The sequence below is a fragment of the Adiantum capillus-veneris genome, chromosome 9 (genome assembly GCF_014529385.1).
Source record: "Adiantum capillus-veneris isolate H3 chromosome 9, ASM1452938v2, whole genome shotgun sequence".
Taxonomy (NCBI): domain Eukaryota; kingdom Viridiplantae; phylum Streptophyta; class Polypodiopsida; order Polypodiales; family Pteridaceae; genus Adiantum; species Adiantum capillus-veneris.
This window is the reverse complement of record NC_140939.1, coordinates 83,156,940-83,182,616: the sequence shown is the minus strand read 5'-3', so window position 1 is coordinate 83,182,616 and position 25,677 is coordinate 83,156,940. Positions and strand designations below refer to the sequence as shown.

Genomic DNA, 25,677 nt, shown 5'->3' with positions numbered 1-25,677 from the left:
TTGCGGTTGTTCATCCACTTCTCCCCACGTTTTTCTGGTCTTCTCTCAGTTTTTTTAGTTCCCACACTTAGCTTTATTACTTGGGCACACTTGGCCTTTTAGTTGACCTCAAACCATTAGGAGATTTCGGAGGTCTTTTGGAGGGCCTTTTGGAAGAGAGAGGAAAATAAGCTCCTCCAATGAGAGAAGAGCTTACGTCACGTAGAAAAATAGATTGATATTAACAAAAATATAAAAGGTGTCCCTCTCCTCATTTAATGATCTAGTGGTCCTTGAAGACGAGCACTCTCTTTCATTTAATGCGAGCACCTTTTTCAGAAGGTAGATGCGGTGCATTTGATACGGGCTACGTGATCACTAGAACTCAAAAAGTCACAAAACTATCAAGTGGTGGAAGATTTTGAAACTTTTGATATTGTCAATGCGTCCGGAACGCACATATCTCCTAAAAATGAATGTCCAATTGCCTCGCTCAGACATCCAAAGAGGCAAAAAAATATCAAAAAGCCCTAAAGGAATATTTTACTAAAGGCGCGCGAGGGGCCATTCCAAAATTTTGTAATGCCTCCTCGCGCGTCGTTAGTAAAAAGCCCCTTTTTTCTCTTTTTAGGGAGCTTTTTGAGAGGAAAATGTCCAAAAACCTCTAAAAAGGAGCTTTCTGGAAAGATAAGTGTCCAAAAATCACTAAAAGGAGCTTTGTACTAACGACGCACAGAGGGGCATTCTAGAATTTTGGAATGCCTCCTCGCGTGCCGTTAGTAAAATGCCCCTTTTTCCTCTTTTTAAGGAGCTTTTTGAGAGGAAAATGTCCAAAAACCTCTAAAAAGAGGCTTTCTGGAAAGATAAGTGTCCAAAAATCACTAAAAGGAGCTTTGTACTAACGGCGCGCAGAGGGGCATTCTAGAATTTAGAAATGCCTCCTCGTGCGCCTTTAGTAAAAAGTCAATTTTTTGGGGTTTTTGATATTTTTTTGCCTCTCTGGTTGTCGGAATGAAGCAAGTAGACATTCGTTTTTAGGGTATTTTGACGTTCCGGACGCATTGGTGGTGTCAAAAGCTTCAAAATCTATCACTATTTGACAGTTTGTGACTTTTTAACTTTTAGTGATGACGTAAGCTACATTGAATGCGTCGCACCTGCCTCCTGAAAAAGACGCTCGCATTAAATAAAAAAGTGACCGTTTCCAAGGACGATTGGGAATATAAATCTACTTTTTAAAGTGTCTGGTTGTCCTTTTGGACGTACTCACAAGGTACAAGTGCATTTTATAAAAAGTTTCTAGAGAGAGAAATACAATTTCTTACAAGGCCCTCCAAATGACCTACGAAATTTTCTAATGCGATCTCCGAACATGCCAAAAAGTGGCCTCGCAGTGCATAGTTGTCACCCTACTGCATCCATCCGCACACTTGCCACTCCACTTTTTTCAATAATGCATCCGGAAACCACGTGAAGTGGACCCCAAATACAATTGTCATCATGACCTTTTTACATAATTATCACAAGAAACACCCACGTTGTGTCTGTACTTATCCACGTGCAAATATTGACCCCATTCGACCTCCTGACGCCACTAGATTCCATCTGCGTACCTGCTTACATCATGTCGTGGGACCGCGGATAGCTTCCTCGAGAATTTTTACGCGCTACCAGCTCCTCATTATTATAGAAAAAACTCACTAATACTGAAAATCGATACACTATGTATATGTTGTCCTACCTGTACACATGTGGGCCCCACGTAACCACCTGGCTCTGGAAAATGGGCAGTTCTTTATTTTATGCACCATGCATGTGTATATACATATGCACAATCCCTTGCTCCAAAAAACTCTTGACACCATCATAACGTATATGTATGTATATATACTTATCAACATTCAAGATTGGCAGATTTTGTTCTTTATAGGTATCTACTAACATAATATGGCGGAGTACATAACCCTTTACACGTGTCTCTCTCTGCGAGATTAAGGCTAAATGCCAAGTGAGATGAAGGGGAGCAGAAGAGAGAGAGAGAGAGAGAGAGCCGTCGAAGGCGGCCGACAGTACTCGTTGTTACTAAGTACAAAGGTACAAGATCCCCTCTTAATCATGACACACCGTTTTAAATCTTTACGACTGAAAACAAAGCAAGCATAATAACCACAACAATGTGTCGAGTGGTGTTAGAATGAGCCAAATGAGTCTACAACATAATTGATCTTGGGCCTTGGCTAATCAATATCAAATTTTTTTGTTACCCAAAGAGTGTACCTCACTTGGTTGAGTACTTAGTGATGTAAACCCTAGTTGTGGGTTCAAGGTTCATAGGTTGCATTTGGTGGGTGTTATCCTCCTCCCTAATGGGAACGTTGTGCCCACGGTATGACATTATCACTACTACGATAAGGATATATTTCGAATGTTTTTTTGATGCTTTAGTGTGGGGTTGTAACCCCGCTAGACATCGGTATAACACGGGGTCAGAACTTGCCACGTCATCGGTATAACAGTCGGCATAAACGTCGTTATGAAATCTTTGGTATAAGCCTTGGTATCACCGTCGGTATATGCGTCGGTATACTATGTAAAATTCCGAGGCTTATACCAACAGTTTTGATTGTAATTTCTGTTGGATAAAGAGCAGAGCTTCTCTTGCCACAGCTGTTGCCTACACAGCAGCAGTAGCTGCTGCATTAATAAAAGCTTGCTCTCTGCCTAGAAAAAATCAGCGGTCCAGACGAAGCACTAAAGTAAAAAGTTTATGGTGGTGGCTTGCACAACCAATAAACTTCTGATTGAGATAATTGTAGACGAATATATGACTCAACCATAAAAACATTCTAGACGATCATGACTTAACCATAAAAAATAAAAACATATATGGCACTGCACAACCTAGAGAAACGAACAGCAACACAACGTACAATATATATATATATATATATATATGGCACCACACACTAAACCTTGAAAAACAAATAGCAAGATGACAATATATGGTACCACACTATTTGTGAACTTGGAAAAACAAATAGCAAGATGACAATATATGGCATCGTAGTATATGGAATCACACTACATGGCATCACACTACTAGAGGAATCCGCACAATCAATCACCTGAAAAAGTAACCAAATCATTAATAGATGCACATGTACATGCACTAACACATCAGTCACACATACACAAGACTTATGCTCACCAGGAGTTGATCCGTCATGTCTAAGTAGGTTTTGCCAATCCACATGCTCGCCGTGATCATGGAATCGGTCCAAAAGATTGACAATACCATGCTTGTATCCATATTCCTCCTCTGCACATGTAGGCTAACGACACACACACAACTCCTACAATGCAAGTAAACGTCATTTGATTAGTATAAGTTATTGTCATACATTTGAAAGAAAACATCAAAAAGTACTAATACTTACAAACTCGTAACAAAAAGTGTCATAACCACCGCTACCAAGATGCAAAGGGCCGGTGCCATGTGAACCCAATCATTTCGCTACCACTTCCTTTTGTTGAGCCCACTTGTCTGGAGTAGTAGTGACCTCATCCGCAATTTGCTACCACTCCTCTGCGTCCAACCAGGAAGGCTTTTGTAATCACGGACCTCGAATCGACGAAGTGACATAGTGTCGCGAGCAGTTGTGGTTATCCAAACATTGGATATCTCTTCAGATCCCGGGGTTGCCTTGAACTCTGACTTTATTGTCTCAATCATGTAGTTAATTTTGCTTTTGTCTTGTTCTTTCCATGGCACTAGCACAGTATGCCCGAACTGTATGGTGCATAGCTGTCGAATGCGTTGCCTCAATGCCTTCCTTGCGTCATCCATGATCGGTGCTCCATCGCGAACTCTGTAGGTCACCCCAGAGTCGTGAGTGCCCCAAGGTGTGCGGGGAGAACTGGGCGGTGTACCTTGCTCCGAAGAGAATGACGTGCGTCAAGATCGCGCTGGCAAGGAAGCATCCACATCTGCATCCCCACAACACATCGCCACCGCCACTACCACTGCCACTGCCATTGCCACCAGCGCTACCACTAGCGCCACCACTAGTAGATGAACGAAGCCGACAAGATGTCAGTGAACTGTGTGTCCTTGCCGGTGAAGTCCCTAGGGGAGTGACCCTGCCGGGAGTGGCGCCAGAGGGAGTGACGCCACCTGGAGTGGCGTCGCCTAGTGGAGTCGGAATGGGAGTGTTCCCCTGACTCATCCAGTATACCATACACTGGTGTCACCCCTCCTCTATCGCTGATGCTACCCAATCTAGGCTAAAGATGAAGCCTGATCCACTCATACTGCAAGAAACCGCACACACAGAGCTTAACAATTAGAAACCTGATAAAATAAAATGTATGATGTACCTGAGAAAACGACTCTGATCCCAATAGGAATCGTCTAATATAGCCTCAACCGCACAAAGATCTGCTGCTCCAAACATATCTATCTCAAGAAGAACCTCTGCATTTTTGTCAAACATGGGATAGAGCACATGTTAGAGAATATCTTAATCTAATTCATCATCATTGTTCGCTTCATTTCTGGCACCTACCTCTTTCACACATAGTCTGCAATAACCGTCGTCATTTCTATTGACAGCTCCTCCACAACATCGTCAGAGTCGCAAAGACGGTCACTAGCACCTCCAACCTCTTCTATGTGAGCACCTTTGTAGACTTGCTTACTGTGTGGTGCAACTTGCACTACGAATAATCATTCAGGCTCTATAGGGTATGGGGTAAAAACAACCTGCTCACAGTGCTCAGGTAGCACAAACGTACCTGTCTCATCTCTCCACAATCTTCTGGAATCAATTTGCACCAAGCCGCTCATGTCTCTTCAAACGGTTGCATTCCGAACAACAGTAACCACTTTGAACCATTCGGTATCAAAGAAGAAATAGTCAAATTTCCAAAAACGTATCTTCAATATGTGTTGGATCACACCAAAGTAGTCTAGCTGGCCCGTTTCGTAGTTCTCATCTCGTGCACTTGCTCGGCTTCATTATTCAAAGCTGACCATTATACCACTATCAAACGTGGACCTTTGTTGATCAATCCTTGACAAGTGGAAGTGACGTCCATGTGACCAGAGTGCTCCGTACTTATGATACTGCCATCAAAATTGAATTAGCCTTTAAGTGAAGACACTTGAAAAAACGCACTACTCGATTGAAAAACAAGTGCACTACTCACATGCCATCACAACCCATGCCGAGGTCCTCCTCCTCCTCTGTCACAACTTCGCCGGCTCGTTATGCGACATCGATTGCAAGGTGCATAGTTGGAAAATTTGGAAGAGATTGCAAGCTATCGGGTATTGGGAGGTTGTAACTATTGCCACTACGTCTCCAACCTGCCCGTTGTCAGATCCGATCTTGTCTCTCCGCCTCATACTTTTCCAACCACTTTCGCATTGATTCAAAGTTTAGAAGAATAAACTTCATTATTCTTTGTTCGCAATGCCTTGTCCATCTTCTGCAACACTCCTTCACCTTGCAGTACATCACCGGTGCAACGCGGATCGTTGTCTTGTTGCCATAGTGGAGGCATTTCTGGATCAGATGACCCAACGAACTCGGTGATAAACACAAGTGACTCTTGAATGATCCACCCCTCTGCCTCACCTCCCTCTGGACGAGCTCTCTCTCTGACGTACGAACCATGTCAGTGTTTTCATAAAGCGCTCCAAAAAGAACGTCCACCTGCTATGTACAGTACCGGTCATAGCAACCTCATCTGCAACATGGACAAGGAGATGCATTTGTATTGTTAATATGCTACTTGGAAAGAATTTCTCTACCATGGAGACTGCTTCAATGGCATTGCGTCGAGCTGGATCTATGGAATCTTTGCGGATCTCTTTGGAGGAGATCCAGCGTACCAACTTCAAAAACAAACTTTATGGATAGCACAAACTTCAAAAACTTGTGCCAATTGTTATAGAATTGATATTTTATTATCTATTGCAGCTGACATGTGGCAAAAGTATCAGCAGATAATGGATTATGCAGAAGGATGTTACATTTTATGTATATTTGATTATTCAAAATCTCTTTATGTCCAACCGGCCAGTTTGTACTCACATTGACCATTGAAGAAATCTATAAATGAAATACGTGCAAGAAGAAAATGGTCACTCTTGCACGGGGGGAGATTGCACCCAGTGCCTGTGTACTTCTTCTCTCCTCTCCCCTCTTCTCTCTCGCCATGCCAGGCGTAGCACTACGCTCTCAGAGGTGCGCCTGGGCATGTTCTTTCGCTCTCTTCCGCTCTTTATCTCTCTCTGTTCGCGTATAGCGTCGATTATGTGCTCGTGGATTCGCCAGGTATGGAGATTTGTCTGTTTTACGGCTTGCAGTATATTGTTTTTGGTATTTCGCAGGGCTCTCTACACTCCCGTCTGTAGCAGTGGTATCAGAGCGTAGGCTACGCTCCGAGATCGACAAGCATCAGTTAAGTATTTTGTCCTCTCATGCTTGTAATTGTTATTAGTTGCTTCAACTTGCAGTAATTAGTGCTAATTGTATGATACGGTTAGTCATCTTCGAAATTAAAGAGAATCTCTTCTTTATGTCATGATATAGTAATTACTAGTGAAAGTATGATAATTAAGCATAGTAATTGAGCAGATTAAAATTTAGAGACAATACCCAATAATAAGAAGAGATTAGCATACAACCTTAGAAAGTATATTACAAAAGATTAAATATTAGAGAGGAGATTAAAAAGGGATTAATGAAGTGATTAAGAGGAATTATAACTGTTAGTATCGTTAACACTTGTTAAGGTGCATAGTTAGATGACTGATAGTATCGAAAGAAAAAAAAAAGAAATTGAAGAAGTGCGGATCAAACTACGAAGAGAGCATTGTTATTTTACTTTATTATTTACCCACTGCTCTGCACTGGATCCCTCTCTTGCAAGCCAATTGATAGATATCTCCTTGTATTCCCCGCGTAGGAGATTTCAAAACGACCTTCTTTTCCGTGGGAAACAACCCACTTAGAAAGTGTATATATATATAAATATATATATATATAAGTGTGTGGAGCGATGAGTATCTCTGTCGGAAGATTACTGGTAGCACTCGCATTTTGAACAGTAGCGGCGGCGACCCCAAATTGGCGCATCACTTGCTTGTGGGTTGTCGAGGCCAATCCTATGGTGGCGGAGTCGGCATCCATAAGCATCTACAACGCCACGTCAACACGTAGGCACCCTAATCGAGTCGCTACCCCTATCTGCAAGCTTGCTGTGGTTTCACAACCGCTGGACTCAAGGTGCCAACCAGCTGTTTGTTCCCCAACTCTCAGGGCATGCATACTTCCTCTCTCTCTCTCCCTCTCATGCAAATACCGCACTCATGTTCTCTTTCTTTGGCGCGCGCACGTACACACAGTTTCAGCCGCCAGTTTCCTCATAACCTACCGTAGCTCTTGCATGGCTGCGCCACATGCATAGACTGATAATTACCACTTATAATTACCAACAGTTTCCGTCACCCTTTGGGTCTGCATGGCGTCAGCCCACCACCCAGCAATCAGTGGCACCTGTAGTTGTACGGTGCAGTCCACCAACCACAGAATTCTTCTCTCTCTCACACTCTCTTTATTGAACAAAAAGACGCCATGCAAACACTCTTTGCAGCCACCAATTCCACTACCTGGCATCTCTCCCTCCCCTCTCGCAATCTTTCTCTGTCTTTCTCTGGCCGCCAACTACCCTCGCTCTCTCATCTCAACCGGTGGATGCTCACTCTTTCTTTTTGTCTCCCTCACCAAATTGCTGCAGCCCACCCTCGCCTTCACTTTCTATACGACGATCTATGACAGAAACTGCGGCCAGAAGTGACTTTCAGCCCGCTGAACATCTCAACTCTCACTCTCATTCTCTCTTGTCAGAGTTTTGTAACTTCCTCCTCCACTAGCTTTGTGCCGAGCGGTCCCGATGGCTGCAACCAACCACCCAGCCTCTTTTCGGCTCCAGCTAGGCATGGCTTGCCATGCAGATCAGTCGATGTAAGCGCGACGGCTTGCAGCTCAACCTTCCTCCACCGACCTTAGTAGGTGGCTAAACCTCATGGGGACACAAAACTCAACTGGCACGGACCCCTGCATGCTACTGGGGCCGGAGATAGAGAGCTTGCTAGCAGCTACTGAAGAGCTTTGACACCGTCCGATTCTGTTGGGGGGAGAAAGAAAGAGAGTCGCTGCATGGAGCTGAGTATAGCGGCGGGCATTGATGGAAATCTTCTGCAGCCGCCGCCGCTAATTCTCGGACAACGCCGATGCCAACAACCAAAGTTTCACACATCGATGTTCAAATTTTTTATTTTAAATTATTTTGTACCCGCTCCAATAGGATTGTATTAGTTTATTCCAGATTCCCATAGGCCTTTTGCCTGCGTTTAATATCACATTCAATTTCATTTTGCTCTCTCTCTCTCTCTCTCTCTCTCTCTCTCTCTCTCTCTCTCTCTCTCTCTCTCTCTCTCTCTCTCTCTCTCTCTCTTTCCCCTACGACTACGATTCCTTACCGCGACGGCCATTGCAGAAGCTCTTCGACGGCCCTTGCCATACTTTCTCTCAGATACACACGAGTTGCCAGTCACCCACGAGAATCGATGATGAGGATGACGATTTTAGCCTTACGCTTTTAGGTTTTAAGTTTAGTCTTGCACTTTACTTCATTTTATTTTAGTACCCAAACAATGGATTTGATTCACACTGATCGACTGTATCAGTTTCAACTCAAAATGTAATCCTGACCTTCAAAGGCATTTAATGTAACATTTTATTTCATTTCATTTCTCGCCTTTCTGCTACATTGATACAATACTTTTTGAGACGACACCCAATGCCGGGTATCCACTGGACTTGCCGATGACGACAACGATGATTTCAGTTTGATATTCATAGAATTTTTGTTTTAGTCTTTCACCTTACTTCATTTTCTTTAATACCTAGGCATCGTATTAGCAAATAATGTGAGAGAATCGCAAGTGTCTTAGCAAATAATGTAACAATTGGAGATATGAATGGCAGTTCCACTCTCCCTTACATGACAGTCTAGTTATCTTGTGTGCTGCAAAAGCAGAGTGGGTGGTTTGTGTTGGTGGTATGAGTCAATAATAAACCCTAAACCCTACATATAATGATTTTAGCCTCAGACTTTAGGCTTTTAGTAGTCTTTCCCTTTACTTCATTTTAATTTTGTACCCATATAATGGATTAGATCCACCCAGATTCTGTCCGTTTGATCTCATTATTCTAAATGTATAGTCTCTATTGTCACACACTCAAACATCTCACTCTGTGAATGTCTCTCCTCGTATTACCCCACCATAGCATAAACAACCTGAGGACTCATAACTCTAATCAGTGGTCTCAATCACTAAAAAGACAATGCAAGTTCCTTCACATCTCATAGTATACTGGATGATGACATATGTGATGTAGCTTTATCTTCGTCTCTATACCCTAGCATCTACTCATATAACCCCCCCCCCCCCCCCCCCCCCCCCCCCCCCTCCCCTAGAATTACATTGACTATATGCCCCATCGACAATTACAATGCGACTAGATGATAATGTATGCACAAATTTGACTAGAAGCGTACTAAGGGATATTGACGAATAGTACAAATTTGTGATGGGTAACAACACTAACTAAGGCAGAAAGTATTTGGAACACAACTATGAAATGATATGCTGGAGACGACCACAATCAAGCTTCATAAAGTGATCATAAGACCTAGGTTTATATAACTAATATCTTCAAATAGATTCCATCACAGTATTTGCAGAGATTTTATTTTACTTATAATTTGTGGATTTTTATGGCATAATTTGCATGATCTTTTTTTTTCGGTACTGAGCACAATATTTTAAATCCTTTGCGATACATAGCAATGTTGTTAGCATTTTATTTTCAGTTGGTTAATATTTTTAATTAGCATAAGCTGGTACAAAATGATCTAGGCTCATACTCCTACTGTCAGCTTGCTCGGTGACCACTTTTTGCAAATTCATCTAACTCTGGCTAGGCTATATTGCATGCTCTTTCTGAAATTCCTTATATCGATCAACGTTATCAAATGTCATGCATTCTTAATTGATGACTTACAATTGGTTGCACTTTTAAAATTTTTAAGATTTCGTAGGTTTCCTCCTCTTCAAATGGCCACCTGTTATATTTTACTAGTTGCTGTACAATAGCACTACTCCACACAGTTACCTTTATTTCGTTTACCACACTTTCAAGGAAATAAAGCAGCTATCTTGATTGACCTTACTCAAAAGGTTTTTATCATGTTCTTCACTTGTTTTTGTTACATTTCTCTAACTCATTTAAGGATTCACAAAAACCTATGCATACCATAATGCGAGGACGTCAAATAAGTAATCTCTTTACTTTATTTTGCAAACTCAGTTTTACAGCTTTCGTACTAGTATCCTAACCATATTTTATCCAATTTTATGATTACCTCTTACACTGCTAAGCTCATGCCCTCTAATTGTATTGAAAGAATTTTTGTTGAGATGATTTGTCAGTAAGCTATGTAGCTACTCATGCGAGCTAAGGTGCTCTGGGATAGTGCACAACCATTTGTAAGTCCTTTGGTGATATACTTCACTGTGATGTCGACAACGGAGTAAATTTACTGTTTCTCCTTTATGTCTTGTCTAGTCCATTGGTCACATACACATAGATCCGCCGATTTAGGCAGTGTGTAAATGCTCATCTTGGTGTAGATTCGCCGATTTAGGCAACACTAATTATCTATGCAGATCCGTCGATTTAGGTAGCACACTGACAAATTGCAGATTTATTCACAATGGTAAATGCAGATCCGCCGATATCGGCAGCATCAATGACGATTCGCCGATTTAGGCAGCACGTCGGGTGTAGATTCGCCGATTTAGGCAACACCGATCACAAAATCATGCAGCAGTAGCTAGCCACCACTGCAACTGGTATGATTTTGTTACCCGGGTACATAATGAAAGTTATTTGGATTTGGACTTATACTATGGAATTGGAATTTGATTGGGATTTGGTATCTGGTGATTATTATGGCAGTGTTTATGTGATGAGACTTGACATTATTAGATTAATGATGAGTGTGACCAATGATATCCTGATTCATCAGGGTGACATATACTGCTTATTCTAGTGGTATGGGACACTAGAATAGGTAGTATGTGGATGACGGCAGGCATAAGCAATATTGTCTAATTTTATATATCTTGTTACTATTTGATACAGATTTCTAATCATTGTTTTTTACAAGTATTGTTTGCAGATTTTTATCTTCGCAACTGAGGACAATTGCTTTTCAACGGAGAGGTATGTTATAGAATTGATATTTTATTATCTATCGCAGCTGACAGGTGGCAAAAGCATCAGCAGATAATGGATTATGAAGAAGGATGTTACATTTTATGTAGATTTGATTATTCAAAAGCTCTTTATGAGATTTGGCCAATTATGTCCGACCGGCCGGTTTGTACTGATCCCATTGACCATTGAAGAAATCTATAAATGAAATACATGCAAGAGGGAAATGGTCACTCTTGCACGGGGGGAGATTGCACCCAGTGCCTGTGTACTTCTTCTCTCCTCTCCCCTCTTCTCTCTCGCCATGCCAGGCGTAGCACTCCGCTCTCGGAGGTGCGCCTGGGCATGTTCTTTCTCTCTCTCCCGCTCTTTATCTCTCTCTGTTCGCGTATAGCATCGATTATGTGCTCGTGGATTTTCCAGGTATGGAGATTTGTCCGTTTTACGGCTTGCAGTATATTGTTTTTGGTATTTTGCAGGGCTATCTACGCTCCCGTCTGTAGCACCAATCATGAGACTTAAAACCACCGAGTCATTGTCTCTAGTGAAAGCGGTCTTCAAATAGCGCGTGCAACCTGTTGGAGTTTTAAACTCCGAAATAACCTTCTTGACTTTTTGTTCTTCTTTTTTGTGTCTGATAGATTGAACGGCCCTACAAATTCCAAACCCCATTCCTCAAATGGTCCTAGCGGCAAGATTGGTTTGTGCCTCATCCGGTCATTTGGGCCTATTTGCCCTAAATTTTTGCAAGGATCACACATCTTGACATGGGCTACAACATCCTTAAATATTGTGGGCCACCAAAGCCTTGTTTCTAGTATCTTACATGATGTTGCTTCTCCAGCAAAGTGATCTAATCTGGTGCCTTTGTGAGCTTCCCATAGCATAGCTTCTTGCTCATGGGGGTGCACACCCCGGCATAAATTCTCAATTGCACATATTTTCTATAGAGTTGATTGGCTATGACTTTGAAATGTATGCTCTACAATGCTATTTGCTTCCTTTGATCTTAGCTAAATCTTTTAGGTAACAACACAATTTGTAATAGATCCATCATCTCCTCTAGCCAATCAATTGGTTGAATTACTACTATGAGCAACTTTTCATATGGTAGGTCATCATTGACTCCCTGACCTTGTACATGTTCTTGCAGATCATTGGCATCCAAGAAGGATAGATATTTGGCTACTGCGTGTAGCTTGTTGGGTATATGATCCATTGAGAAATCAAATTTTAAGAGTATAAGCATCCATCGAGAAAAATTTCCATGAAGTGCTTGCTTGGCCACTAAATAGAATAACATTAGGTGATCAACATGGAAAATTCATATGGCTCCTAATAGATTGTGTCTAGACTTTTTTGCAGAGTATATCATGTGAAGGGCCTCCTGCTCAATATGTGAATATACCTTCTCAAGAGGACTTAGCCGTTGGCTTGAATAATAAGCTGGTTGGTACCATTTTGGCACTCTATCTTGCATAAGTATTGAGCCAATGGCTATGTCCGATGCATCCACAAATACATGGAATGATAAGTCCCACTGAGGTGGCTAGACCATTGGTGCCCTAGACAGTATGAGCTTGAACGCACAAAAGACTTGGTTGCATTTCTCATAAGAAATCCAAAGTATGGAGTATTGGTATGTACCTTGAATATCGTGTCATTGCTGATCCTCAAGATTTTGTATCATCTCTTCTTGAAGTTGCCTCAGAAGCTCAATGACCTCGCAACATGATTGAAACTAGGAGTTAGTCATTGTTTTAAGCAGAATTATTTTTATATCATATAGATAATAGATGCAAAGAGATGCATTAGGTGCATGGGATGCTTGTGCCCAAAAAAAAGGAAAAACCATACTTGCGTATGGCGGGGAGGTGGCACCATCCTCACCCAATTTCCATAAATCGTAGGGAACGTGCCCTTCCCTCGTAAACCACTTTGATCCTCTAGTTGTTGGATTTTGGCACCACCAATGTGACAAGAAAGTAGGCTCGATCTGTGAGGGGCTTGGTAGTAGTTGTTTTAAATATCCAAGGCTGCATATCTTCCTGTTCTTCCTCCATGTCATGTCATGGTTGCTGCTGAAGAAGAGGTTGTTCTCTGGCTCGTAGAGCAGTTCCGTGGTGAACACACACGACATACGATTTGCAAACACTTTAACATGGGTCCCCATAGTCTCCTTGGCTTGACCATGGGCTTCCCAAATGGCAGACCAAAACTTCTACAGATAAGCATGAGAGAGACCTCAATGCAACCAGAAACGCATAGGATTGGGTTGCTCTCTCTACGAACACATCAATGATAATTGTCCAGTCTTCATAGTGTCCTCAAAGAAAGAGACACTACAAGAGGCTATTCATATTAGCGACGCTCACACAGCGACGCTCAAAAAAAAAAATCCCGGCGTCCCCCTGAGCGTCGCAAATTTACAAGTAAATTTGCGACGCTCATAGCGATGCCGGCTTGGCTAAAAAAATAACAGAGAGCGCCCAAAAACTCAGATCTCAAATCTGAGTTTTTCGGCGCCCTCAAGCAAGGAGCAGGTAACGCTCTCCCTCGCTCTCTCTCTCTCTCTCTCTCTCTCTCTTCTCCACACACACACACACACACACACACACACACACACGAGGAGAGGAAGGAGACCCAGGTATGCTCCTTCCCTCTCCTCACTCTCATGTTCCCTTCCCCTCTTTCTCTCTCCCTCTCTCTCTCTCTCTCTCACACACACACACACACACACACATAGTGTTTTTGAGAGAGAGAGAGAGAGAGAGAGAGAGAGAGAGAGAGAGAGAGAGAGAAAGAGTACAAACATAAACAAAAACGCACACACACATACATAAACAAAGAATGCACACACACATTGAGAGAGGAAAAGAGAGAGAGAGAGCATGCATAAACAAAAAACGCACACATTGAGAGAGGAAAAGAGAGAGAGAACATGCATAAACAAAAAACCGAACATTGAGAGAGGAAAAGAGAGAGAAAACATGCATAAACAAAAAAACGCACACACATTGAGAGAGAAAGAGAGAGAAACTAATTTAACGTCGTAGGAAACTAATTAAAATTAAAAGACCTAAAGATCTAGCCGACGAGGAGTTGAACTCAAGACCTATTATTCAAGAGGGAAATGGCAAAACCAATCTATCATACTTGGCATAGGTGATAGAAAGGTTATACCATTTATCTCTTTTTATTGGCACACACATCCACACACGCGCACACACACAAGAAGAAGAGAGTTATAACGTCGTAGGAAACTATCCTAAAAGACGTTAAAGATTAGGTTAGATGTAAACTTTAGTTAAATTAGATTTAGGTTTATTTAAGTTAAATTAGATTAGATTTAGGTTTATTTTTAGTTAGATTTACGTTTAGTTACGCTAGATCTAGATTTTCGTTATATTAGATTAGATTTAGGTCTCCATAGACTGCGATGCCTGCATGAAGCGGGTGAAGAAAGCCCTCAATGGAATATAGGGTATTGCTGCCTTCACTCATGGTGGGTCCGTCGATCCAAAAGTACTGGTGAAATGTCTTCAGAAGATAGGGAAGAAGGTGGATCTTCAGGGCAGCAAGAGTCACTACATCCCCGACAATGACCATCTAGACAACCTCTAGTCATTTATAACAGCAACTTCAAAGTTAGTAACAAGAGCAAGAACGGTCCAAAGGGCCAATTGGTGTCGTCAGATGTGGATGGAGATGAGGCAGGGTCACCGCCGGAAGTTAAATCTCACATCTTTAGTGATGAGAATGCCAACTCTTGCCGAGTTATGTGAAAAATTATGTGTTAAATCAGTTTTAAGGTTCTTATAATCCCTGTTAGTTTAGTTCTTTGTTTTTAATATAACATAATTTACGTTAGATTTAGATTTATGTTATATTAGATTAGACTTAGGTTTATTTACGTTTACCTCCCCCCCCACACACACACACACACACACAAGAAGAAGAGAGTTTTAACGTCGTAGGAAACTATCCCAAAAGACGTTAAAGATTAGGTTAGATGTAGACTTACGTTAAATTAGATTTAGGTTTATTTTTAGTTAGATTTACGTTTATTTAGATTTACGCTTATTTACGTTAGATCGAGTCCACGCAAGAATTACTTACGATTTAGGGTTTAGAGTTAGACGAACAGTGAAAAGATCTACTGTGAAAAGATGTTAAGATGCTGTGAAGTGCTACAGCTAGAGAAGAGGCAAAGGGGTTTTGTCCACTACATGCAGTATCATGTAGACGTGGATCTGTAGATTTCTTGTACCCACAAATATAGGTATTGACCAATAAAGACAAGATTATAACCCGGTGGTTCTGATCTCCGTGCACCTCTAGACCGAGGTGTGCGGGGATTGGACATGACTAGAGAATGTGAGGTAGAGAGAGAGAGAGAGAGAGAGAGAGAGAGAGAGAGAGAGAGAGAGAGAGAGAGAGATGAAGAATTCCAATAGAATATTAAATTTGTTGTCCAAGTTATAAGATTTTTATCCTCATTATGAGTAGTGACGAGGATGTGGGACCGTCCAACCGAAACACCTATCTCTCAACGAGGGTCTTATGTCCTTGTAATCAATGTAAGCATGCTGTGCGACGGACAAGACGTGTTTCTTTGCAGCATGTTCGCGAATTTGGCGAGTTCAATCCATCTATTATAGATCGAGTTGTTGCTAATTATAACTCGTCGGACTCTGACGCTGGCCAACAAGCAGCAATCTTGCAACCCAATAGACATGTTCGCATGCTCTTTGGTCAAGCAGCATATGTGAGGCCACAAGATGTAGCCTCTGACAGCTCGGGGGATGATCATGCAGAGAACATTCCCAACGAGGCAATGTTTGAGCCCGAGATTGATGAAATGATTGAGACGATCATGGATTCAGAAAGGCTTATCTATGATGATATGAAAAGTGAAGCCGATACGCCATTGTATAATGGAGCACGTATGTCTAGATTGAAAGCACTCCTGGTTCTTCTCAACATGCAGGCAAAGTTTGGATGGAGTGACACTAGCGTCACAGCGCTTTTCAGGTGATCTATTACAATTAGTTTACTTTAATAAAACTCTAAATGTATAATGATCTGATAGATTTTTACACGACTGTATCGTATTTTTATGTTGTGTAGATTGCTTAAAGAGCACATACTGCCAGCTGACAATGTGATGCCAGATTCCCGAGATGAAGCAAGAAAGATTTTGCGAAACTTGGGAATGGATTACAATTCTATCCACGCTTGTCCTAATGACTGCATTCTTTTCAGAGGGGAATACATAGACATGGAGAAGTGTCCGAAATGTGATTCCGAAAGATATCGAGTAGATCTCCACGGGACAAAAATTCCACAAAAGGTTTTGCGACATTTTCCTCTGCTTCCTTGCATCAAGCATTTCTTCGAATGTAAGTCCATGGCCGCCCTAGAATCATGGCATGAGGATAATAAATCTTCGGATGGTGTGCTACAAATTCCTGCAGATTGCGTAGCCTGGAAACATATAGATGGAACATGGTCAGATTTTGCCAGGGAAGCTCGAAATTTGCGCTTAGGCCTGGCTATGGATGGCGTAAATCCATTTGGTCAAAGATCAACATCTTACAGTGTATGGCCCGTTGTCATCGTCAACTACAACATTCCCCCGTGGTTGACTACGAAGAAGGGGCACCTATGGCTAAGCTTGATTGTGCCAGGGCGATATAAAGTGGAGAATATGGATGTGTATCTTCGTCCACTATTGGAAGACCTACAACAATTGTGGATTGGCATAGAGGTGGTGGATATGAGCCGGCACACAGGACGACGGAATGCTTTGATCAGAGGCATTCTAATGTGGACCATGCATGACTATCCCGAGCTAACAGAATGCTCAGGTGATCTATTGACACTCCTCACTCAGACACTGTAAATCTTGTTTTTTCCCATAGTTGATCTATTATCATGTGTATACATGCAGGGCTTCAAACAAGCGGATACAGAGCATGTGTCACATATGGACCTAGACTGAATGCACGTAGGGCGCCCTCACTGAAGAAGCAAATCTACGAAGGTCATCAAGCGTATCTTCCAGAGAATCATGTGTTACGCGACGGCTTTTTGGGAAGAGAGCCACCAAGGATGTCTGCACAAGCATGGTTAGAGCAGAAGGAGATGTGCGATGACGGATTTCCTCCAGGGATGAAGAGACTATCTCTATGGTACGAGTTACCATACTGGCCCCGACTCATGATCAATCACTTGCTCGATCCAATGCACATATTCAAGAATGTGGGTAATCTACTATGGGACCATCTGACTGGCAAGAAAGATACTTTGGGAGCCAGAGTTGACCTTAGAAATGTGGATCGTATGGAGAAATATTGGCCGCAAACAGCGTCTGATGGATCGATAAAACTCCCTAAAGCACCATGGATTTTCACAGGAGCCCAAGAACGCAAAGTAAAAGAGACCATTCGATCTTTGCGGACCCCCACTGGCGTAATGCACTCGCTCCGAACGTGTTTTACTAAAGAAGGAAAGCTTACCGGTTTGAAGTCACACGATTGGCATAAAATGTGTCAGGTACGTTCATAGTGGACTTTAATATCATTGCATAAAATGTGGACTTTAATATCATTGTTGCACATACTTTATAGTTTATTTTACCGGTTGCCATTGAGGGATGTTTGTCTCTCGACATCCGTAACACAATCTACAAACTTGCAAAGCTGGTGCAATGGATCTCACAAAAGGAGATCAACGTAGACTCCATACCATTCGCCAAACTAAAGGCTGCGGAGCTTGTGTGCATGTTTGAGAAACATTTTCCTACTACCATGCTAAGCATTCAGGTGCATCTTCTTGTTCACATAGTTGATGAGGTGGAAATAGCTGGCACAGTTCATTCGAGATGGATGTTCTTCTTAGAACGTTTCATGAAAATGCTTAAGGGATATGTGTGTCAAAAGGCACGTCCGGAGGGTAGCATGGCAGAAGGTTGGTTGGTATCAGAGTCCCTAGTGTACATTGGAGAGTGGCTAGACGGATTTGATAAAGCCCAGGACACGCTATGGCGAACCATAGATGATGATCGCATATCTGGGATTGTCATGTGCAATCTCGGTGTTGAGAAGAAGATGACGGAAGATCTAGAGGCTAAAATCAACCGATTTTGCATGCTTCACAATCCAGTGATGCAAAAGTGGATTTCACAATATGAGGATGCAAAGCAAGAGCAACAAAGGGCACGAATCGAGTGGAGATGGGGAAGACGACCACCGATGCACTATCCGACAGGTCTGGAAAGCCTACCAACATTCATGAGCTTAAGATGGTTTCACAACCAATTGAAAAGCGCACAACAATGCGGTGACGAAGTGACGGAGGAAGAGTGGGAGTACTCTCGGGGTTACGCGACCAAGGTAAGTTTGCAATGTACGACTAGCTAGTGACTTTATTTCTAAACGTTTGAACGGCCACTCATAATCTTTGTTCGTTGTAGTATAAGTCATACACAGCAGCATGGTGTAAAGGTCGACATTTTAGGGTGGAACGGATCGACAAAAAGCGTTTTACTCAAGATTGTGGAATCATGGCAAAATTTGAACAGTCTAGTCGACGACGTTCCTCTGATGCAGATCCTGTGGTGGCGGAACTCACTTACTTCGGCACGCTACAAGAGACTTTGAGGATCGATTACAGAGGATTTTTTGTCGGCTTGTTTGACGTGCAATGGTTCAAGATAATCATGGAGGGTCGCAATGCTACTGTGCTTAGAGGAGAGTCTGGTTTTCTTGAGGTGGATTCTACTAAGAAATGGACATCTCTCGTCAACACTTTCGTACTACCCGAGCATTGTGAACAAGTAAGTATGTAAATAGTTAACATCCCCCTTTTACAAGTTATGTGCTTGAAAGCTCTCATGTAAGTTATGTGGCTCTGGCAGGTAATATTTCATCCTACAAAGTCTACATCAAAATGGTGGTACGTCATAGAGGTAGCCCCTCGTAGTGCAAGGACGTATGAAGGCTACCATGTGCCAATCACAACGGCATCAATGGAGGAGATCAGAGAAGATGCTCAATCAGAAGCCGCTGCGGTGGTGCCAGACGAGCATCAAGATGCTACTACTCTATATGGGGTGCATGCAGAGGAGCTACAAAATGAAACAGAGGATATGTGTTTAAACGGAGAGCTCTATATAGATATAGGAAGTTATGCTGAGTTATGCGAGGATGAGAGAGAGATCTCTTAAAGCCACAAATATTGTATTTGAACAATTTTGCTCCGTGTTGTAAAAGCTCTGGCTCTCTAAGTACTTTCCATGGTGTATAACGCTCTTTTCTACTCGCGCTCACATCTTTTGATTGAAAATTCTGAGTTTTCGACTTGCCTCTTCTATCACTCAATTCATTGCGTCATTGTATTTATATGCGTCATTACGTCATTGTATTTAATGGTCTTTGCATCATTGTCTACTCTATTCATTCAATATTAAGTTTAAATATTCATGTGTTTAATGCAGGTATAGATGATGAGGAGTTTCTTTCTTCTTTGTCACCGCAGCAGAGACAGTGGTACGTGGAGCGTCATCGCTCTGGCCCATCATCGCGCGTTCCTACTCCATCCGCATCTCCCTCTCTTTCGGAGCATTCGGCGTGCTCCGAAGCTTCGGCGTCGACGAGACGATCTTCACACTCGGCTAGACACCGGCGCTCTAGTGGTGGCGGTGGCAGTTGTTGTGGGGATTCCGCCGCCGATGCCTCCACACCGCCTCGTGTTCGACGAGGCTCTTTACCCTCCCCTTCTTTGCCCGCCCCCACACCAGCCACAGCATCACCATCTATGCCAGGTTTTGCGCGGCTGACTGTTCCTAGCAGCTACACACCTCTACCTACTCCGCCAGGAGCCACCCCACTCGACACTCCTCGCTTTGGGGCCCAAACGCCGGTGGAGACACCTGACGTCCGTACCCCCATCGACACGCCGCTAGAGACCCCTGCCGGGACACCCACGTTCACGCGTCACCGGCCAGAGGGCTTGCCTTACTCCGTCGACTTCAGTGGCGGCATCATCATGGATGATGACGGCAAGAAGGTGATCTCGCGCATGCGTGGTCTTTGCTCTCAGCTGTTTAAACACTACATACTAAACAAATGGAGTGAAGTACCAAGTGATTTAAAAAACAGAGTCATCAGCATACTTCATGATGAGTTTCCCGTCCCAACACGGGATCAGCGTTTCAATGAAGACCTGATGAAGATTCGAATGCGCGAATACTGCAAACACAAGCGTTCCGAAGTGCAAAAACCAATCAAGCATGGGTGGAACAGGCCAGATTGGCTGGCCAAAGAAGATTGGAAGAATGCGAAGAAAGCAGCGCGCGAGAATCCCGACAAGTGGAAGCAACAAAAGGATGCAGCCAGAGCGCGAGTAGAGGCAGGGAGCTCGCACCACTTGGGGAGCGGTGGATGGGCATCATTTGAGGCCGATTTTGTAAGTGTTTTCGCATTGCTCTTTATGTTCGATAGTTTAGGGTTTATGAGTTTTTTAATTCTAACATAATGAAATCTTTGTATGTTTTGACAGTGGTCGATGACAGGACGTGATCCCACACCGTACGAGCGCGAGTACACAGGCAGGAAGGGCTTAAACGCGCTGATGGACATTCTCAGTTCTCGAGGCGGCATGGTTAGTATTAGGGTTTACTCTTTTCTTTTTTTTGTATTGTTTTATAAATGTCGTTATATGTTTATACTTACTGAAAGCTGTCTTATTGTCTTTTTTTGTAGAATCCGACAGATACGCCGCTTGGACGCGATGAGACGTCTGACTAGACGACGTCAGTTTAGCCGTAGCTAGATAGCATTAGTTTAGGGTTTCTCATAGCTTATGTATCATGAGACGGATTTTATACGTCTTTTTGAACCATGTATATTATTACATTTGTCACCGCAGTTCATTTTGCCAATCAATTCTTTATGCCTATGATGTTGTACAATTGTCATTATTACATTTGCCAATCAATTCATTTTGCCTATGATGTGTACAATTGTCAATTTTACGCTTGTCAATTTTGCAAACAATGCGTCTTGTGGGTGACTATTTTGGGTCAATTATATACCCTTGCACTTTTTTTAAAAAGTGAATCAAGTATAATATGGTTGATGGGTGGCAGGGCATTCAATGCCCTGTCACCAAAAAAAAATTCTCTCGGACGTCGCTATAACCGTCGCTATGAGCGTCTCTATATAGCGACGCATATAGCGACGCTCTCGTAGCGACGGTTTTAGCGACGCCGGGGTTATAAAAACCCAGTGTATTTCCGTCGCTAACAGCGTCACAAGAGCACACAACCTCTTGTAGTGAGACCGGCGCGCATGCATGATCGGAGTGGGTCTAATGCCAATCACCTGGGTCCCAATAAAACTGAGATAAGGTACAACCTTACCACAACCAAAGTGTCAATATTGTAACATCCTCTAAAGGGAAATGATGATCAACATAGCGATGCTTCCCATGGGAGCCAACTATTCGAATTGCCTCTCTCTCTCTCTCTCTCTCTCTCTCTCTCTCTCTCTCTCTCTCATATGTGCATCCATGGCATGTGATCACTTCAAGCGAATTGCCAATTTTTCTTTTCAGGCTAGTCAAAGTAGGTCTAAAGTGGGCAATGTGCTTAGAAACCCTAAGTGTGCCTGAAATTCGTGTCCAACAGGTGTATAGGTGGCCAACCCACAACCAAGAGCCAATGCACGTGCGTGGTGAAGAGCTTGTAGACTGAAGCGTCTAGAGATGAATAAAAATCTAACACACCCAAACTCCACAATGATAGTAATAGATGATAAGCAATCCTTAATCAATGTCTAAAGCAACCCATTAGCTCTTGTTGAGGTAAGTCATGAGGCCCATGCATATCCAAGTTTCAAAGGCTATGGTTGCTTCAACAATAAGAGGATGCGGGAGTAAATATGCATCCTTGAAAGACATACTTGGTAAACCCCCACCACAAAGTGATCTAAAGTGGTCTTCTATGGTTTGAATCCTTGAAAGACATACTTGGTAAACCCCCACCACAAAGTGCTCTAAAGTTGTCCTCTATGGTTTGAAGAGGCACCGCAAGATGCATGCACTTCTCTCCGAGGGCTTGATGAAGCTAACACAATATTGATGATCAGACAAAATCTCTTACCCAAAATCTCTTGCTAGGAGGGGAAGGAGAGAAGAGAAATTAAACGATTAAATAAAAGATGATAAATTAAAAAATAAAATTATTAAAAAATCTAATAAATTAACAAAGTAGTATATTAGGGGATGAATGTCACTTCCAACCTATTATTGTTATTTTGTGGAGAGTGTAGGTAGGGAGCATTATGTAGGCTAAGTACCCTCTACCATTATCACATAGTTATGTCTTGCATTTTATCCTTATCCAAACCCTGCACCGCTCTCTCTCTCTCTCTCTCGTTCACCAATGGAAAAATTATATTGCCCATTTCTTTTTTGCAATTAAACATGACACCCCAACGATTATAGAGTCTTCATGCAATTGTAGGATTTGGAAGCAAGGAGATGCTCGTGCCATTACAACCTACTGCCAACCATCTGCAAGAGACGGTCTACATTCTCGAGGAGTGTTTATCAAAAGTAAGTATGTAGTCGTAACAACCTCTAGCGAGCCGCCTTTTGAAGTTCATGATGACAGTTCCAAGAGCTTTCAACCGCCAATGACCCCGATGATAGATCTCACCACCCCGCCGCGTTCAACACCACTCGTTCATGTCAAAACTCCCATGGAAGGCAAGCTAAGTGAGGTCCCAAATGTGATTGGCAGAAGTAGCATTGCGATGTAGAGTAGTGTGGTAAGCAGCCTACAAAGTGCACTCAAGCGCAACTCTATTAGCAAATTTTTAGGCAACATTTCTATTATTGAGAAGGTAAGGGAGATCCCAAAGGCCTACAATGAAAACATTGCGTTTGAGTTTCCTCCAATGTTAGGCAATGTCTACGGAATGGACGCAATGCAACAAAAATCTGACCCTCACCTTTGGACCAAGCCCCAAACATCAAACATAGCATTTGCAGGAGTGTGTCGTAGGAGCCAGTGTTGGGTTCTGTAAAGTGCCTCAATGAAGAGTGCTCAAGGCTTTCAAACTATGGGGTGGTTAATACCACACACTTTCATGGTAGTTTACTAAAACTGCTCGTACCTGGGGAGCTTTGTGAGACAGCTAGTGGGAAGCTGTCCTGTCACTATTGTAGTAGGATTGCAGTATGTGTAGGGACATGTGAGTCCTTTGTGTACTACATCATGCCATCATATGAGACAATGAGTCGGCTAAGGATACATTGTGGTACGCATCAGCACAATGTAAGGGAAGGAAGCTCAAAGGAGCTTGCAGATAAAAGTAAAGAAATGGTGGAATGTATTGGGGGTAGATAGAGAGGCGGGTGCAAGGAAGGTCCAAATGTATGTTGCAAAGGAGATTGTGACAATGTCACTCATTAAAGCCATTGGAGCACCACACACTATGGGGGAGCAAGAGCTCTATGCGATCGCTAAAGCAATGGGCCCTCTCATGCAAGACAACTGGTAATGGTAGTTTAATTTGCACTGACAATTAAAGAGGTTGTCATGCATGGGTGCTATTACTGACATGTGACAAGTGTAGGTTAACGAAATTTGTAGCAGTTACAAGGAACGGACCTTTGAAGGATACATTTGGCCTGGATTCATTACTGAAGCTCAAGCATGATTGCACGTATGACTTATTTCATTGAAGTAGGTTCCCAGGGCAAGGAAACAAGGATCAGAAATGTTTCATATTCAAGATGTCCACTATTTGGCCAACATTAGGTGTCAATGTAGTCAATCAGATGATACGCACGGGGTCTTGAGACCTTCGACATGCGTGGGTGCAATTTGATCACACACGAAGCATTGTAGACTAGGTTACAATGGTGTGTCATGTTTATGACCCTAGGTAAGAAGCCTGCATTGTCCTTCAATTAATAAATGTGATTCAAGCGTTGATACCTCAGTAATATTTCTAATGGTTGTAATCTCACAACATGCATGAGCTGTTAACCATAGCCACTTGTGAAATGAAGGAAGAGGGTATGACTTTCCAATGTCTCTTCTGGGAATGCATCAATGATGTAATGGAAAATCATGGATGTGAGAAGGCCGATTTCTATGGGTTCATGGCAGATGAAGTGCAAGAAAATTGGAATGCAGTGAGACAAGTGTACAATGGGGGAAAGATAAATGCAATGGCTGGACGAGAGCACTCATGTCTCTTCCATTGGAATAAAAGCATGATTGGGCACACCGTGAAGTACATTGTGGCATCATTGCAGGAGGAACATAAAGTGATGTGTGAGAAGTGGAGGGTGGCACCTTCAAGAGAGGCCGCAACTACTGAGGCATGACTAATTCGACTATGGTGGCGCAATGGGAATTATGGGGATAGAAATATACTCTGCTTGGATGCATGGCTCATTTTATGGGATGTGCGCATCGCACATTGGGGCAGTGCAATGATCACAGTGGAAAAGAGCGTAGAAGGCCAAACAGACCGCAGACAAATCTTGCTGAGAGCAAGCATGGAAGTTGGTTTGCCAGTGAGGGGTTCAAATGAAGCATCTCTCTCTATGATGCTTGTGCATCGGACATGGCTAACGCCATTCTACAAAGCACAAAGGCAATCTCATATGTGCAAGGAAAACACAATGGGAAGGGACCATCATTGGAGAAGCTGAAAGATAGAATTTCTGCACGACCACAACAAGTAATTCATGTTGTGTATGAGGCCAGTGAGGAACACCTTGCTATAGGGTGCCAACTCTGCTGTCCGGCGACAAGGAAACATCACGAAAGAGACGGAATCCTACAAAGGTGATCAATGTGGAGGATGAGTCAACCCATCGGCCCGAGTACAATACAGTCACAAGAGACCGAAAGAAGAGTGGAAGGCCTAGAAAAATTGACTTTGTGCAAGAGCCACCTACATGCACAACGTCGTGAAGAAATGAAGAGGGGGGTTTCCATATCATGGAACGAAAGGTGAACGAGGCAATGTGGGAAATTTGCAAGACGAAAGTAGGTAGTAAGGTTACATGTAGCAAGACACCCAGTGGAGGGAAGAGATGTGGAGAATACATTTCAGGTCCAAGCAGTGGAGTTGTTGCTGCGTCATTTGAGGGCTACAAAAAACACCTAAAAGGACTACTCAAGAAATGGTTTTGGTTTTGTCCAGATCATGTTTTGCATTGTTTCGTGGTGGAAAACAACATTGAAACTAAGCCAGGAACACCACCAACAATATGGCCAGTGGACTTGGGTACAAACTTGTCACAGTGTGAGGCA

General features: G+C 42.8%; 1 protein-coding gene across 1 annotated transcript; it reads right to left on the bottom strand.

Annotated features, from left to right (window-relative positions):
- Positions 1–2,945: 2,945 nt before the first annotated feature.
- Positions 2,946–4,730, bottom strand: LOC147450736 (uncharacterized). Its single transcript, XM_086520790.1, has 7 exons — positions 4,545–4,730; positions 4,357–4,453; positions 3,910–4,290; positions 3,598–3,848; positions 3,417–3,447; positions 3,188–3,332; positions 2,946–3,104 (listed from the first exon to the last, which is right to left on the bottom strand). The coding sequence occupies exons 3-7, from the start codon at positions 4,215–4,217 to the stop codon at positions 2,946–2,948; spliced, it is 894 nt and encodes a 297-aa protein (XP_086376916.1). The 5' UTR covers positions 4,218–4,290; positions 4,357–4,453; positions 4,545–4,730.
- Between the last annotated feature and the right edge of the window lie 20,947 nt (positions 4,731–25,677).

What these genes read in the sequence shown, in the direction of transcription:
- LOC147450736 (XM_086520790.1), bottom strand. Translation starts at nt 4,217, where the DNA reads ATGGTATACTGGATGAGTCAGGGGAACACTCCCATTCCGACTCCACTA. An exon ending in ACTTCGTCGATTCGAGGTCC is followed by an intron (nt 3,448 to 3,597) that starts GTGATTACAAAA and finishes GCATCTTGGTAG; the next exon opens with CGGTGGTTATGACACTTTTT. An exon ending in ACACTTTTTGTTACGAGTTT is followed by an intron (nt 3,333 to 3,416) that starts GTAAGTATTAGT and finishes CTTGCATTGTAG; the next exon opens with GAGTTGTGTGTGTGTCGTTA.